Source organism: Pseudophryne corroboree, chromosome 4, assembly GCF_028390025.1.
Source record: "Pseudophryne corroboree isolate aPseCor3 chromosome 4, aPseCor3.hap2, whole genome shotgun sequence".
Taxonomy (NCBI): Eukaryota; Metazoa; Chordata; class Amphibia; order Anura; family Myobatrachidae; genus Pseudophryne; species Pseudophryne corroboree.
The window spans coordinates 542951226-542967657 of NC_086447.1; the positions used below are offsets into that span (position 1 = coordinate 542951226).

At 44.6% G+C, this 16432-nt stretch overlaps 1 protein-coding gene across 12 annotated transcripts in view; it reads left to right on the plus strand.

The window, feature by feature from the left end:
* PTPRK (protein tyrosine phosphatase receptor type K) overlaps positions 1–16432 on the plus strand; it is a 689055-nt gene that overhangs the window by 352323 nt on the left and 320300 nt on the right. For all 12 annotated transcript variants that reach the window (XM_063917349.1, XM_063917350.1, XM_063917338.1 and 9 more), the window contains exon 7: positions 6894–7187. In XM_063917349.1, the coding sequence (XP_063773419.1) occupies positions 6894–7187 (294 nt within the window). The remainder of the gene's footprint in view (positions 1–6893; positions 7188–16432) is intronic.

A 16432-nucleotide genomic window follows, 5' to 3' on the forward strand; every position in this document is an offset into this window, starting at 1 on the left:
GCCTGGCTACACAGGTATAGGCCGCTCTACGGCTCCATGCTGTGTTATCCTACGGCCCGGAGCGCGTATGCATAGGCCGCCCCACGGCTCTATGCAGTACGCTCTCTGCTCCCGCTCACCGCCGCTCCCAGCGCCGCAGCAGCCGATGGTTCCCCGCTGCCTGTCTACACAGGAATAGGCCGCTCCACGGCTCTATGCTGTGTGTGTTCTGGACCGGGAGCGCGTGTGCATAGGCCGCTCCACGGCTCTATGCAGTACGCTCTCTGCTCCCGCTGACCGCCGCTCCCAGCGCCGCTGCAGCCGATGAGTTCCCCGCTGCAGCCGATGAGTTCCCCGCTGCCTTGGCTACGCAGGTATAGGCCGCTCACACGGCTCTATGCGGTGTGTCCCACGGTGCCTCCGACCCGCTGCTGTACACGGGGTCGTGGGGGTGGGGGGGAGACACATTAGCAGTATTAAGCTTTAAAGGAAAATTTGGTATTAACATACTTAATGTTTCTCCTGTCTGTTCCAGGATTCCTATATTACATCTCTACTTAAGAGGGGTATTAGGGGAATTTGGGGATCCGTTTTCTTTTTGCTGGCGTGCACTGCACTTGCCTGATAATATACAAAGAACCTTAGTGTTATTACTGAGTCGTGCAAACTGTCTGTGTGTAGTTTGTATTGTCTGTCTTCATAATGAGTAAGACACCAGCAAAATCTAAGAAACAATTTTCCTGTCATGTCTGTAAAAGTGTGTTGCCTGATGGATCCACCACATGTACAGTATGTGTTATTAATACAGCTACAAATACGATTTCCACTCCAGAATTAAAGCCAGGTTCGTCTCCGGACCCTCCATGGGCTATGCTTGCAAATGTATTAGTTGGTTTGCAATCAGAGTTGGCCGCCTCTCGTGAAGAGAGGGAGGCGGCAAGATCTGAGTTTAAAATGAGACCGTTTGAGTTACCAGAGGAGTCTCAATCTGGTCAAAGGTCCACCTTTGGTGGAAAGGATAAGGTTCCTTTTCCTAATAATTTGCCAGTTTCTGCGATGCTAGACCTCACTGAACATGAGTATGAGGAGGGCGAAATAGACCAACAGTCAGATAGTGATGATTTTGACAGCCCAGGCATTGATAATCTCATCAGAGCAGTGCGTCAGTCGCTGGAGTTTACGGAAACTGAGGAGCCCCTGACGAACGATGAGGTAGTCTTTACTAAACGACAGAGATCTCCGATGTGTTTTCCTGTTTCGGAATCTCTTAATAAAATGTTACTGGAAACACGGAAGAATCCGGATAAACGGTTTTCTATACCTCGTAGATTTAAATCGAGTTACCCGTTTCCAGAGTCCATGACAGCTACATGGGAGAACCCACCATTGGTGGATTCGTCCGTATCTAAACTTACAAGGAAGTTAACCATACCAGTACCAACTGCTACTACGCTTAAAGACCCTGCAGATCGTAAAATAGAATCTATGCTAAAGTCCATGTATACAGCAGCAGGAGTGTTGCTGAGACCTGGGTTGGTTGGCATTTGGGTTACTAAAGCATTAATGGCATGGATAAAAGAGCTCAAGTCGGCTCTACAGGATGACCATCTTATACTTCTCGCGGATCAAATCTGGGAAGCTGCTGAATATCTATGTACAGCTTCTACTGACGTCTGTCAGCTTACTTCTCGCCTTTCTTCATCGCTAGTCACAGCACGACGAGCACTTTGGCTACGTTCTTGGCAAGCGGAGGCGGAGGTTAAAAAAGGTATAGAGGCATTGCCTTACGATGGCGAGAAGCTTTTCGGTCCCGAATCGGACAGATGGATTTCTGAGGCTACAGGAGGAAAGTCTGTGTTTCTTCCATCGCCTACAACTGTACCTAAACGGAAATATTCTGGTCCGGCGTTCAAATCCTTTAGAACTCAGCCCTTTCGTGGGCGGGGCACAGGAGCGGTCACGCTTGGTAGAAGAGGTCGGGGACGTGGTGCCCGACAATCCAATGCACGTCGTCAAGACGCTAAGACCACTAACAAGCCAGTGGCATGACGGGCTCCCAGCCCATCTCGGATCTCCAATTGTGGGAGCACGCCTTCAGAGCTTTCAGGGGGCGTGGCTTCAGACGTCCACAGATGGGTGGATCCGCAATTTAGTGTTAGAGGGTTACAAAATAGAGTTCGATTGTCTTCCGTCAGGGAGATTTTTCACGACAGGACTGCCTGTGTCGGACGACAAGAAAGCAGTTCTGCAGGTGGCCATTCAGTCTCTGCTGAATGCTGCAGTCGTGATTCCGGTCCCTGTGCAGGAACAGGGGCAGGGTTATTATTCCAGTCTGTTTGTGGTACCAAAACCAGATGGCTCAGTCAGGCCAATATTGAAACTAAAGGGTCTCAATCAATACGTCACTTACTACAGATTCAAGATGGAATCTCTCAGGTCAGTAATTGCAGGTTTAGAGCCACAGGAATTCATGATTGCGCTGGATCTCAAAGATGCGTACTTACACATTCCGATTTGGCCACCTCATCAGAGTTTCTTAAGGTTTGCAATAAGGCGAGACCACTACCAGTTTCAGGCTCTGCCGTTTGGCCTCTCATCAGCGCCTCGGGTATTCACCAAGGTGATGTCCGTGATGATAGCTCATCTCAGGTCCCTAGGAGTAATAATTGTTCCGTATTTGGACGATCTACTCATCAAGGCTCCGTCTCAACAGATGCTTCTCCAGCATGCGTTGCTAACGTACAATGTACTAGTTCAGCACGGTTGGATAGTCAGTTTCAAGAAATCACCGCTAATTCCGTCTCAACGACTTCAATTCCTAGGGATGATTTTCGATACAGTAAATCAAAAAATTTACCTACCACAACAAAAAGTACAGGTCATTCGTCATCTGGTACAATTAGTGCTCAAGCCACGCACAGTCTCAGTACATTTGTGCATTCGCCTTTTAGGCACAATGGTGGCGGCTTTCGAAGCACTTCAGTTCGGAAGATTTCACTCACGTCCGTTTCAACTGGAGGTGCTAGCACAGTGGTCGGGCTCACATCTGCAGATTCACCACAGGGTGAGATTGTCGCCACAGGTCAGGGTGTCTCTTCTCTGGTGGCTAAAGATACACAATCTATCTGCAGGGAGACGGTTCGGCGTCGGGAATTGGATAATTCTTTCAACAGACGCGAGTCTCAGAGGTTGGGGAGCTGTAGTTCAGAGTTATCGGCTCCAGGGCCTCTGGGCAGATCACGAGAGATTGCTATCTATAAATGTCCTGGAACTCCGGGCGATTTACAATGCGCTAAGACAAGCAGTGCACATGTTTCGTTTTCAGACTGTTCAGGTGCAGTCAGACAATGCGACGGCGGTCGCATACATAAACAAACAGGGAGGAACGAGAAGCCACATGGCAATGCGGGAAGTAGCTCGGATCCTCAGATGGGCCGAATATCACCAGGTGATATTGTCGGCAGTGTTCATTCCGGGAGTGGACAACTGGGAGGCAGATTTTCTCAGTCGTCGGGATTTTCATCCAGGAGAGTGGGCATTAAATCCAGAAGTGTTTCAGATGTTGATCCAGAGGTGGGGTTACCCTCAGGTGGATATGATGGCATCCCGCCACAATCATCAGGTGTCACGATATGTGTCCAGAACGAGAGATCCAAAGGCAGTGGCGGTGGATGCTCTCACAGCCGCGTGGCCGTACAGCCTCGTGTATCTGTTTCCACCGTTTCCGCTGCTCCCGTTGTTGCTAAAACGGATCAAGAGAGGGTCCGTCACAGTCATACTAATAGCGCCTCATTGGCCTCGGAGAACTTGGTTCTCGGATCTCCTCGGACTACTCGCAGACGATCCTTGGCCACTCCCACTACGTCCGGACCTGTTACAACAGGGTCCGTTCCTTTACCCCGATTTAGCGCGGCTGCGTTTGACGGGGTGGCTGTTGAAAAAGCCATCTTGAGAAGAGAGGGCATTCCTGAGTCTGTTATTCCAACCATGATACGAGCTAGGAAGCCGGTTACGGCAGCTCATTATTACAGAATCTGGCGTACTTATATAGGTTGGTGTGAAGCTCGGAGGTTTCCGACATCATCTTTTAAATTATCCCGTTTTTTGTTATTTTTACAGATGGGGTTAGATGGAGGACTACGTCTATCCACACTAAAGGTGCAGGTATCGGCATTGTCAATTTACTTTCAAAGGAAATTGGCTTTGTTGCCGTCGGTACATACGTTTCTGCAGGGTGTACTGAGGGTACAGCCTCCATTCATTCCACCTACAGCGCCATGGGACTTGAATCTGGTTTTAGATTTCTTACAGTCCTTTTACTTTGAACCCTTACAACAAGTGGATATTAAATTTTTCACTTGGAAAATGATTTTTCTTTTAGCCTTAGCTTCGGCAAGGCGTGTTTCAGATTTGGGTGCCTTGTCGTGCAAGTCACCGTATTTAGTTTTTCATGATGACAGAGCGGAACTTCGGACGAATCCCGCTTTCCTACCAAAGGTAGTGTCGTCTTTTCACATCAATCAACCAATAGTAGTTCCGGTATTAACAGAAAATTCCGGAACGTTGGATGTGGTTCGCGCATTACGCGTTTATGTATCCCGAACGTCTACAGTTCGTAAGACGGATACGTTGTTTGTTCTCTATGATGCGGCCAAGAGGGGTTGGCCAGCCTCTAAGCAGACCTTATCCAGATGGATTAGACTGACCATACGTCAGGCTTACCTTCATGCTAGGTTACAGCCACCTACATCAGTAACAGCTCATTCCACACGTTCTGTGGGAACGTCATGGGCAGCGAGTCGTGGGGCTTCTACGACACAGCTTTGCTGTGCGGCTACTTGGTCTTCAGTGCACACGTTTGTGCGCTTTTACAAGTTTGATACGTTTGCGGCACCAGCATCTAGCTTTGGCCGCCTGGTGTTACAGGTGCCAAACAGCTCTCCCGCCCACGGGGGAAACTTTGGTACATCCCAAGAGTACTCCAGTGACCCCTAGTGGATGAAAAAGAAAATAGGATTTTGGTACTTACCAGGTAAATCCTTTTCTTTGAATCCATAGGGGGCACTGGACGCCCACCCAGAGCAGTTTACCTGTTTTAGAGTAAGTTCAGTGGTTCTTATGGTAACACACTTTCACGACTGATTTAAATTTAATAAATGTTAATCAGTTATGGTGTCAACTGTTTTAGTTGTCAGTTACGTTTTGTGTCAACTTTATTGTTGTCCGTGAGGTTATATGTAATTCTCCTTTTGTCAATCTCTCTATCGATCCTGTTCGGCTCAGTAAAAAACACTGAGGTGCTCGAGGATATGGAGGGGAGGAGTAGTCTCAAAATTAATTTATTCAGTGCCTTCTTCCGGTGGAAGCCGTCCATATCCCAAGAGTACTCCAGTGCCCCCTATGGATTCAAAGAAAAGGATTTACCTGGTAAGTACCAAAATCCTGTTTTCTCTGTGATATACATTATGTTCCAAGCGATTTAATTTCTTCTATTTTAATTTTAGCACTTGTCCCTGTTGAAAATGATGTGTGTGCAGGTGTTGCTGTTGTGGCGTTCTATAGGCACACACCAGTGGATGACTCACTCTTTCAGAAGCCCTGTTACTTAACCAGTGATGTTGGTTTATTGACAGATAGCAAGTACAGCCGTACCCGCTGTTAAATGTACGCTGGTGATGAAGTGAAGCTTGAGTCTAATGAGGTTTCGTGCAGCTCACCAATATACTGCAAATGGGTAGCAGTGCAGGGATGCTGCTACAGCTTCGTATATGTATGCTTTAAGCAGGTGTCTAATAGGTGCTAAGCAGGAGACTTCTGTCTCCTACAGAGCCACACTACAAAGTATCAAGAAAGCCCCATGCACATGCTCAGTAGTGATTTGCGGTGGCCATCTTGGGATATGGCATGAATCCTTTGTAGTGAACAGGAAGACTGGTGTCTGCACAGTAGTGTCTTCCCCTTTCAGCAATCCCCAGGCGCTTAAGACCTTCTTCCATTCTCCTAAGTCCTTATATTTGTTGCATCTTGTGGCTACTAGTCTGCTGTGGTGTCGTTTTAGTTTTCTTGCTGGTTTGGTGTTTGTTCTGATGTGCAATGGAAGTAACCAGGTAAAGTAAGAATGTTGCTGCTGTGGAAAGCAATGGCTTAAACTCTTGGTACATGTTTGTAATCAAATGTAACCCATGATCATATACACTTTTATTTTATCATACTGTACATTTTGTCCTTTTCACTGAAACTAACACTCTCCCATATAAACTAAAAACTTAGTACATGCTGCCCAACGCTATGTACTCCTGTAGTGACTGTAGCTCGGCCTTTGAAATAATATACAGTGAGCATTGAGAGTACTTTCCTCAATCATAAGTACCATAATTAGAGAAAGTTGTATGTGCAGGCACAAAGAAAAATGTCTTCTTGCTGATAATGCATTCCTGAGCTGTGTATCACTGTGCAGAGGGCTGCTACAATACTTGTGTGTATGCAAGTGTGTGTATATATATATATATATATATATATATATATATATATATATATATATATATATACACACACACACACACACACACACACACACACACACACACACACACACACACACACACCAGCACTCAAAGACTTTCAAATTGGTGGCATATTATAAACCCATAATACTATAGTACAGGGTGCTATGGGTTTATAATGTACCTCCTATTTGATAATATACCACCTATTTGAAAGTCGTTTGAGTGCCGCTCATATGTTTTCTACTTTGTGACTATTATGATCCAGAGGGCACTGGGGCAGACCTCTAAAGTACAACAAGGTTTAATATATGAGATTAATAATGCTTGTATACATGAGCCATTTATATGTTATTTATTCCAACTGTGGATAACAATTTGCCTAAACTTGTTGATTTTGTTTTTATACAGAACCGCCACGACCAATTGCCCCTCCACAGCTCCTGGGTGTTGGTCCAACTTACCTTCTTATTCAGCTGAATGCTAACTCTATTATTGGAGATGGGCCTATCATTCTGAAGGAGGTAGAATATAGGATGACCACAGGAACCTGGATTGAAACACATGCAGTAAATGCACCAACGTATAAACTATGGCATCTGGATCCAGATACGGAGTATGAGATTCGGGTTTTATTAACAAGGCCGGGAGAGGGAGGCACAGGACAGCCAGGGCCTCCACTAATCACAAGGACCAAGTGTGCAGGTAAGGTTTAGCCACTGTTTGTTTATTTGATACATATTATGTAATAGGTTTGCCCATCTATCCATAAAATATATATCATAGTAAATCTATTGGAGTTCATATAATCCATATAGCATGGTTTTTGTTTTTTCCCCCTTTTTTGCTTTTTTCAGAATATTGTCTTCCAGTTCCCCCTTATATGGTATACTCTCAGGGCTTCTTACATTTATGGGGTGCATGAGGAATTTTTTAGTACTGCATTCTGTCCTTCAAACTGTTCGTTTGTGTTCCAAGCGATTTATTCCATTCAACTTAAAATAAATTCAGAATGAAGAATCAATATGAGCATGCATCATAAATGGATGTTTTAAATAGCAACGTGGTACCTGGGCAATTTTGCTGTAGACACGTCTTATAAAGAACTTCAGTGTTGCATAGAGTCTGTATTAAAACGTGTTTTACTGTATATATGTAGTATGGGAATTCTGTCCAGCACTGAAGTTATTATAAGAGCCATCCATGTATGTGACGAGATTGCTTTGGTATTCTGCTGCTGTTTGGAAAAATCCATATTTTCTATATGGTTATATTGATTTTTGATTCTGGATTTAAAATAGAATAGACTGCTTGGAGCGAAAAAGGAAGAGATTTGTATGGACAGAATGCAGGAAATGAGGAATTAGCTGCTATGTCGCCATTATTCCTTATACACCCATTAATCTAGGAGACCATGTGACTATAACTTAGAAGGGGACTGAAAGAAATGCTTCTGAAGAAAAAGACAGAGACGCTATGGGGTATATTGAATTGAAGTCGGATCCATTCCGACATTCATTTGTCGGAATGGAACCGACCTGGGCTATTCAATGCATTCTCAATTTGACTTTAAAAAAAGTCAAATTGAGATGCCTGAGCTGAGATGGGGGAGAGCCGCGGGCAGATGGGGGAGAGCAACGCTACATCCGCGGCTATATATAGCTGCTGCTGTAGCACTGCTCTCCCCTGTCTGCCCGCAGCTCTCCCCCGTCTACAAACCCCCCCACCCCGTCCCGTATCTGCTTCTCCCCGTCCCCACATCACAGCCGCTGGTCTCGCTTGCTGGGGCCGGGATGATGCTGCTGTGAGCGGCGGCTGTGACGCATCCTCCGTCACTGCTTTCCCCATCTCTGTTCCCGCATCTCACTTCGACTTTTTTAAAGTCGTATTGAGAGAGGTTTTGGCCCCGTTTTCGACACAAGCACGCGGATCGGCAGCTATTCCGCCAATCCACATGCTTTTTGACAAGTCGAATTCCTCCAATAATTTGGGGTTAGATTGAATAGGTCAGAACCCCTTCCGACCTTAAAAAGTCGAACACTGCCGTCTTTTCAACAGATGGCAGCTTTCGACTTCAATTGAATATACCCCCAAAGGGGTATATTCAATAAGAGTCAGATCCATTCCTACATGCAGTTGTCGGAATGGATCCGACAACTCCTATTCAATGGATGGCCAAATCCGACTGTCGGATTTGGCCGTACACAGGGTCGTGTCAGGCCGCTGCTGTCAGCGGCTGCGGATGCGCTGACAGCAGCGGCCAGGGGAGCAGAGATCGGCGGCCGTGAGCGGGAGGGGCTGGCTGCGGGGGACATGTGTGGAGCAGCGGGGGAAGGCACTGCAGTGAGAGAGGTGGCCGGCGGGAGGGGCTGTCTGCGGGGGAACATGTCTGCGGTGGCGGGGGGAGGCGCTGCAGGGAGAGAGGGGCCTGGCCATCCCCGGCCAGGCACCTCTCTCCCTGCAGCACCTCCCCCCCCCGCCTACTTTCTGATTGAGTATTACATGTACAGTTGTAGACAATAAGGGGCTTTTATGGGTCAATCCTATTGGGTGCAAGAGGGGCAAGTTGCCACTGCAGTGGTGTGAAAATGCTGACAATAGCATAACAAACTTTCGCCCTTCATGAACTGATCTTGCCCCTGACTCGCAGGCTGGCTACCCTACGAGGCTACAAGCAAAAATGTGTGGTACTGTAGGTGCAGCATATAGCCACACTTAATCCCGCTGTAAGGAAATCTTGCGGCTAATAGAAGTGACCCCAAAGTCTTAGTGGTATGTGGCTTTGCTGAGATTTTCATTTTGATTCACTTTTGTTATTACTGTAATGAGAGTGCCGCAGCTGAATTATTATAAAATAACCCCACTGCAGAGGGTCAGCAAGACTAAAGCATCTCCGTACTCCGGAGGATGGATTAAGTGGAGCTGGCATTTGAATTTCTGAGTGGTGCATGGCTGTCTTTCGATAAGCAGCTATGCTAAGCAGTACTTCAAATACTTGTTTTGTCAGGTCACATCACAGAACTGACAATTAAATGTGGCACTATCAGCATTTAAATCACACAGAGTATGGAAATTCTGTGAGATTAAAACAGCTCAGCCAAGTCAGATGGTGAGCTAAACAAAATAATGAACCAACCCCAGCCTTCCTGCTTTTCTTTCCTTTTTCTACAGCATTACAATGGCAAGCAATCTATTTTATGAATCTCTGCCTTTGTGTTTTCTAGCCACCTTGCAGAGTGCTCAGTCTAATTGAGAAACAACTGTCATACAGTAGCTCAAGGAAATTTTGAAATCCTATATTATTTATTTAGTTTTGTGGGCTATAGGTATAATCTTATTTTAGATGTTACGGATGAGTATTATTGTTGTGTTAAAGTAGAAATTAGATTTTTTTCTTTAAAGCACAATTTAGTTTGGTATTGCCCAAGTACAGTAATTAAAAATGTTTTATTAAAATGTGTTTTATGGTCATGCTCTCATAGTGCACAGTACACGTGTATAGATGGGATGCAGTCAATTTACCGACAATCAAAATCAAAATACCGACCGCAAATGACCGACGTTCAAAATACCGACATTTAAAATACAGACAAGGTCAAAATACCAACATTTATAATGTCGACAGGTCTAAAAGTCGACATGAGTTTTTCATAATTTTTTTCATTGAAACCGACTGGTTCATACTTTACCATCCCAGTTGACCTGGAGAGGGAATATAATAGTGTGCCGAGGGCAGCGAGCCCGAAGCACTGCGAGGTGACGCGGTACACTTATAGTGTCCATGTCGACCTATGTCGAGGTACACCCCAAGAAACAATGAAAAACTTGTGTTAGCTTTTTGACCGTCATCATTTTAAATGTCGGTATTTTAAATGTCGTTTTTTGTCCATGTCGGGATTTTAACAGTCAGTCAATTTCTGTCGGGATTTTGATTGTAGGTATTTCATACCGATCCCGGATAGATTATGGTTATTTAAAATTCATTACTTTAGAAGATCCCTTCTACAAGAAACTAGACCATGTTTAACTTTTTTCCCCATGCAGTATATCAAAGGCTAAATGACACTTACAACCCCAAAACGACATATAATCGAATCACATTCAAAAAGGGTCAGAGCTATGATAAAATGGTAGTAAGCAAAAATTGTACCTTCAGAGCTGGCTAAAAATGATAAGCAAAGTAAGAAGAAAATGCTCTACTGGGCCACCCCTCCATCCTGCCTGCACCATTTTCATGTTTCCAAGTCTCTTGTGCTGCTCTCTGAGTGGGGACATAAATGCAACAGGAATCTGCCCCAGGAGTTAATTGAGTGGGGGGTAATGGGTAGTGATAGGGTGGCCATCAGCCATTGATGTATAGCACACATTAATGGTTCCAGTTGGTTGATGGTTTTTACATTTGTTGTTTTGGATTGATACGTTAACGATGTTTGGTCAGGCTAAAACCAGGCTGGCATGAGATAATTAACCCGTCCTGGGTAAATATTGTGTAATGAACTATCTTTAACATCTATTTGTTCAAATCTGTGATATTAAACTAACATTTTTCACTAATTGGCCTTGGGCCTCTTGTTTGGGTGACTATCTGGTGAGGGTTGTCTGTTACAGGTCCTCAGATAACAGCATTCTCCAGTATATATTGTATATCTACGTGGGTTTCCTTGGAAGAATCACCGTAAATACATTCCATATAGCGCGCTTGGGAATTGTGTTTTATATATATATATATATATATATATATACACATACATACATACATACATACATACATACATACATACATACATACATAGCTCAAAAAAATAAAGGGAACACTTAAACAACACAATTTAACTCCAAGTCAATCACACTTCTGTGAAATCAAACTGTCCACTTAGGAAGCAACACTGATTGACAATCAATTTCACATGCTGTTGTGCAAATGGAATAGACAACATGTGGAAATTATAGGCAATTAGCAAGACACCCCCAATAAAGGAGTTGTTATGCAGGTGGTGACCACAGACCACTTCTCAGCTCCTATGCTTTCTGGCTGATGTTTTGGTCACTTTTGAAAGCTGGCGTTGCTTTCACTCTAGTGGTAGCATGAGACGGAGTCTACAACCCACACAAGTAGTTCAGGTAGTGCAGCTCATCCAGGATGACACATCAATGTGAGCTGTGGCTAGAAGGTTTGCTGTGTCTGTCAGCGTAGTGTCCAGAGCATGGAGGCGCTACCAGGAGACAGGCCAGTACATCAGGAGACGTGAAGGAGGCCGTAGGAGTGCAACAATCCAGCAGCAGGACCACTACCTCCGCCTTTGTGCAAGGAGTAACAGGAGGAGCACTTGCCAGAGCCCTGCAAAATGACCTCCAGCAAGCCACAAATGTGCATGTGTCTACTCAAACGATCAGAAACAGACTCCATGAGGGTGGTATGAGGGCCCAACGTCCACAGGTGGGGGTTGTGCTTACAGCCCAACACCGTGCAGGACGTTTGGCATTGCCAGAGAACACCAAGATTGGCAAAATCGCCACTGGCGCCCTGTGCTCTTCACAGATGAAAGCAGGTTCTCACTGAGCACATGTGATAGACGTGACAGAGTCTGGAGACGCCAAGGAGAACGTTCTGCTGCCTGCAACATCCTCCAGCATGACCGGTTTGGCAGTGGGTCAGTAATGGTGTGGGGTGGCATTTCTTTGGGGGCCGCACAGCCTTCCATGTGTTTGCCAGAGGTAACCTGACTGCCATTAGGTACCGAGATGAGATCCTCAGACCCCTTGTGAGACCATATGCTGGTGCGGTTGGCCCTGGGTTCCTCCTAATGCAAGACAATGCTAGACCTCATGTGGCTGTAGTGTGTCAGCAGTTCCTGCAAGACGAAGGCATTGATGCTATGGACTGGCCCGCCCGTTCCCCAGACCTAAATCCAATTGAGCACATCTGGGACATCATGTCTCGCTCCATCCACCAATGCCACATTGCACCACAGACTGTCCAGGAGTTGGCGGATGCTTTAGTCCAGGTCTGGGAGGAGATCCCTCAGGAGACCATCCGCCACCTCATCAGGAGAATGCCCAAGCATTGTAGGGAGGTCATACAGGCACGTGGAGGCCACACACACTACTGAGCCTCATTTTGACTTGTTTTAAGGACATTACATCAAAGTTGGATCAGCCTGTAGTGTGTTTTTCCACTTTAATTTTGAGTGTGACTCCAAATCCAGACCTCCATGGGTTAATGAATTTGATTTCCATTGATAATTTTTGTGTGATTTTGTTGTCAGCATATTCAACTATGTAAAGAACAAAGTATTTAATCAGAATATTTCATTCATTCAGATCTAGGATGTGTTATTTTAGTGTTCCCTTTATTTTTTTGAGCAGTGTATGTTAGCACCCTGATGAATGAAAGTGTGTGCCATTCCACTGAAATGTTTGTTTCATCCAGCCGTCACTTGTGTTTTTTTCTGACTTTTGTTACATATACCCCTTTCACATTGCACTAAAAACCCGGTATCGACCCGGCATATTGCAGGGTCGACATGGGTCAGTGTGCGGTGTGAAAGCGCCAAGTCCAAATTTCCGGGTCGCCTGACCTGGTAATTCAACCTGGGTTATAAGCAGTGTTATTCCCAGGTTGAATCCCGGGTCAGTGGCTGCGTAAACTGATTCCCAGGTCGATGCGACGCGGGACCTGTTTACTAGATAGGGAGAGACAGCCAGCCAAAAGGGGTAGGAGAGTCTCCAATTCTGGATCCCACCCGGGAAGGACCCGTTTCCAATTCCCGGGTGGGATCCGGCATTGGAAATGTGAAAGGGCTAATATTGTTTCTACGATTGGGCAGCCACAATTGGGTAGATGGCATCGGACTAATGTACAGTTACTTTAATATTTATATATTGTATAAAATATATAGGTGTGATTCCCCCCCCCCCTTCCACATGAACATTGAATTTGCTTTCTGAACTTCTACCCAGTATGTATGGGGCTGGGGAATATATTTTTGTTTCTCCCTTTACTCTGAGTTCCCCCAGTCAAACTTTTACCACTGGGATAAATGTAACTGTACAGCAGCTATTGATGTTATTGTACGTTTAAGTAGTTATCTATCAGCTAGACTAATTATTGGTGACCGTCAGTCCATGAACAGGTTGCCTGCAGTAGAAGTCAGATATGATTGGTTGCTTCTTGAAAAGTGATGTCATTAATTTGACATGCTAATGTATTTTTTGAAGATATTACCCAAGCTGTTCGTTTATGATAAACCTCGAAATCCACCACTGCCAGTTAATTCGACCAATCATCATTTGACATTCTTTAGCTTAGATCCTCTGCATTCATATAGGAATCTTTTATCTACTGTGAATAAAGTTACTGTGAAATAAGATACTTCTCTGTAACGATCAACTTGACGTTTTTCCCCAAAAATTTTGTTTAGTGATCTGTTTAAATCCATGGGGTTAAAAACGTGTCATTACCTTGCTTTGCCTCTCAATTATTAGTATTTTCATTTCAGCAAGCATAATTATACAGCACTTGCTTTCTTTCATCTCTCTTATGCTAAATAGCATTTGATTAATGCTCAAAGTGCCACCTTGTTTTCTTGTTTTATGCAAAGCAGGTTTGGTGTGCGAGCGGTGCTGCTGGATGTGTGTGTTTGAAGTGCGCAGCACTTTTTAAAGTTTACTTTGTGTCCCTATTATAAGGCTGCAATGATAGTGAGATGGAAGACAGCAGAGTAGGAAATTCTTGTCAGATATGTAACCTAAATATACTGTAGTTTAATGGAGACCGGGTTATTTTACAATAATATCTGTTTCCTATTTCGCGTGTTTTACATTTATCTACTAAAATTCAATGAACCAAATAGAAAGTTGAATGTGGCTGAACAATTGCCCTATATTATCAATTTAGAGATGGGCAATTACAGCCTTTAAAAAATCAGTTGCCTAATTAAGTGTGTAGTGTCCTTGCCATCAGCCTCTTAAATGTAAAATGAAATATGGTTGAAGTAAATTGGTAGAGTATCTGCAGCTCCATAAAAATTGTGGTTTATTGGATTTATAGGCACACAGAAATGTCAACTGGTTGTGATTCAGACACATTAATGGGACACCAGGATCCAGAGCGATCAAAATGTCGGCAGACAGAATGCCGACGCACAGGGACTATACCCACTCGTGGGTGGCCATGACACCATAGATTAGGAATAGAAACTGTGGCAAGTGCAGTGAGCCACTGAGCCCGCAAGGGGCTTTGTTCCCCCCTCACCCCCCCCCCATCCGCAGCGCCGGTCTCCCAGCCCCAACCCAATGGGACAGATGTACTAAACCTTGGAGAAAGATAAAGTGGATGCATGTGGTAAAGTATCAGACAAATCAGCTCCTAACTGGCACGTTACTTGCTGTGTTTGAAAAATGACAGGTGCTGATTGGCTAGTAGTTGTTTTTTTTTTTACTCTCCAATAATCTGTATCTGGGTGTACCAGACGTCTATGCTTGGACTGGTGATGGTCCTTGGCTCACTTAGTTTGTGCAGTACTTCTCATTGTCTGACTTTGCTGTAGCAGTGACCTCCAGAAGTTACTTATTTAGCAACACACTTTTCCAAATGAGTCTCCTGACTGATTTCGCTGCTCTTTAAGATTGTTTCTTGACTTTTATTTATAAGCTGCAATATAGTCTCCAATGTTGAACAGTAATAGGCCGATCCGTCGCCGAGCTGCCCGACGGCGGATACGGCCGACAAGCGACCCGGCGGCGGGAGGCAGTGACGGGGGGAGTGAAGTTTCTTCACGTCACCCGGCTGCATTGAAGTGCATGCAAATATGGACGAGATCGTCCATATTGGCCTGCATGTACAGCCGACGGGGACCTGCGATGAATGAGCGCGGGGCCGCGCATCGTTCAACGCTGGAGCCTCCACACTGGTCGATATGAACGTTATCTCGTTCATATCGTGCAGTCATGTCGGCCAGTGTGTAGGGCCCTTAAGTCATTGATGATTTGTCACATGGGGGTCTTATGATTATAGGTGACCAGACTACACACATACACAGTAATGTTAATAGCTGAGAGGATATACAAGTATGTCCAATAAAAAAAAAAAAAAAAAAACCTGTAAACACGAGCGGACTGTCTTGTCTCCTCCCTGCAAGAGGTTACTTTAGGGACATACAACTTGAAAACTGTAATTAGGTGCAGACCAAGACTTCAGTAAATTGCCAAATGAAAGAGATTGGAGACAAAATACAGTTGATATGAAATTTAATAAGATTCTATAGTACGTTTTCTAAAAAGAAAAATACGAACAACACATATGGAAGTCTCATTAATTATTAAACATATATTATTATTTTTTAGTAGCACGTGTAGTATCCCAGTTCTTTAAGCCCAATTCTGAGTCGCATGCAAAGCAGCCACAAATGCGGTCATTCACAGCAGCCAGATTTACTACCTTATGTTGGTGCATCTGCACAGCTTGATGCTTGTCGTCTCATCACCTACTGTTTTGCATTAACTGACACAGTTGTCATAATTTGTAGTGGCACTTACACCTAGTGTTCACCGTGCTGGTTGTAAAAGATCCATCACAAACAGGTGTCCTTTCGTCATATAGCCTCATAATAGCATGAAACCCATGACACACACCCATGTAACAAATTGATTGTATGAGTTTGCAATATGGTCGCTCAGTTGACACCCAGAAATGCCCATTTCACAGACGGAGAACCAGCAATGCAAAGAGCCTACCTCAAGGTTGTGCAGTGCATTCAGTTTGTGATAGCTGTGTCCTCTCTTGAACTTCCCTACCATTCAGTAGCAGGCCCTTTAAGTGCAGCACCAAATAATAACAGGAAGATTAGTGAAATGCAAGCTGAAGCTTTGTTTTAGTCAAGAACACTCTAATAGGTTCCATTATTTTTGGCTCCATTTGATATGTAAAATTACAGGGTTTGCTTTTGTAA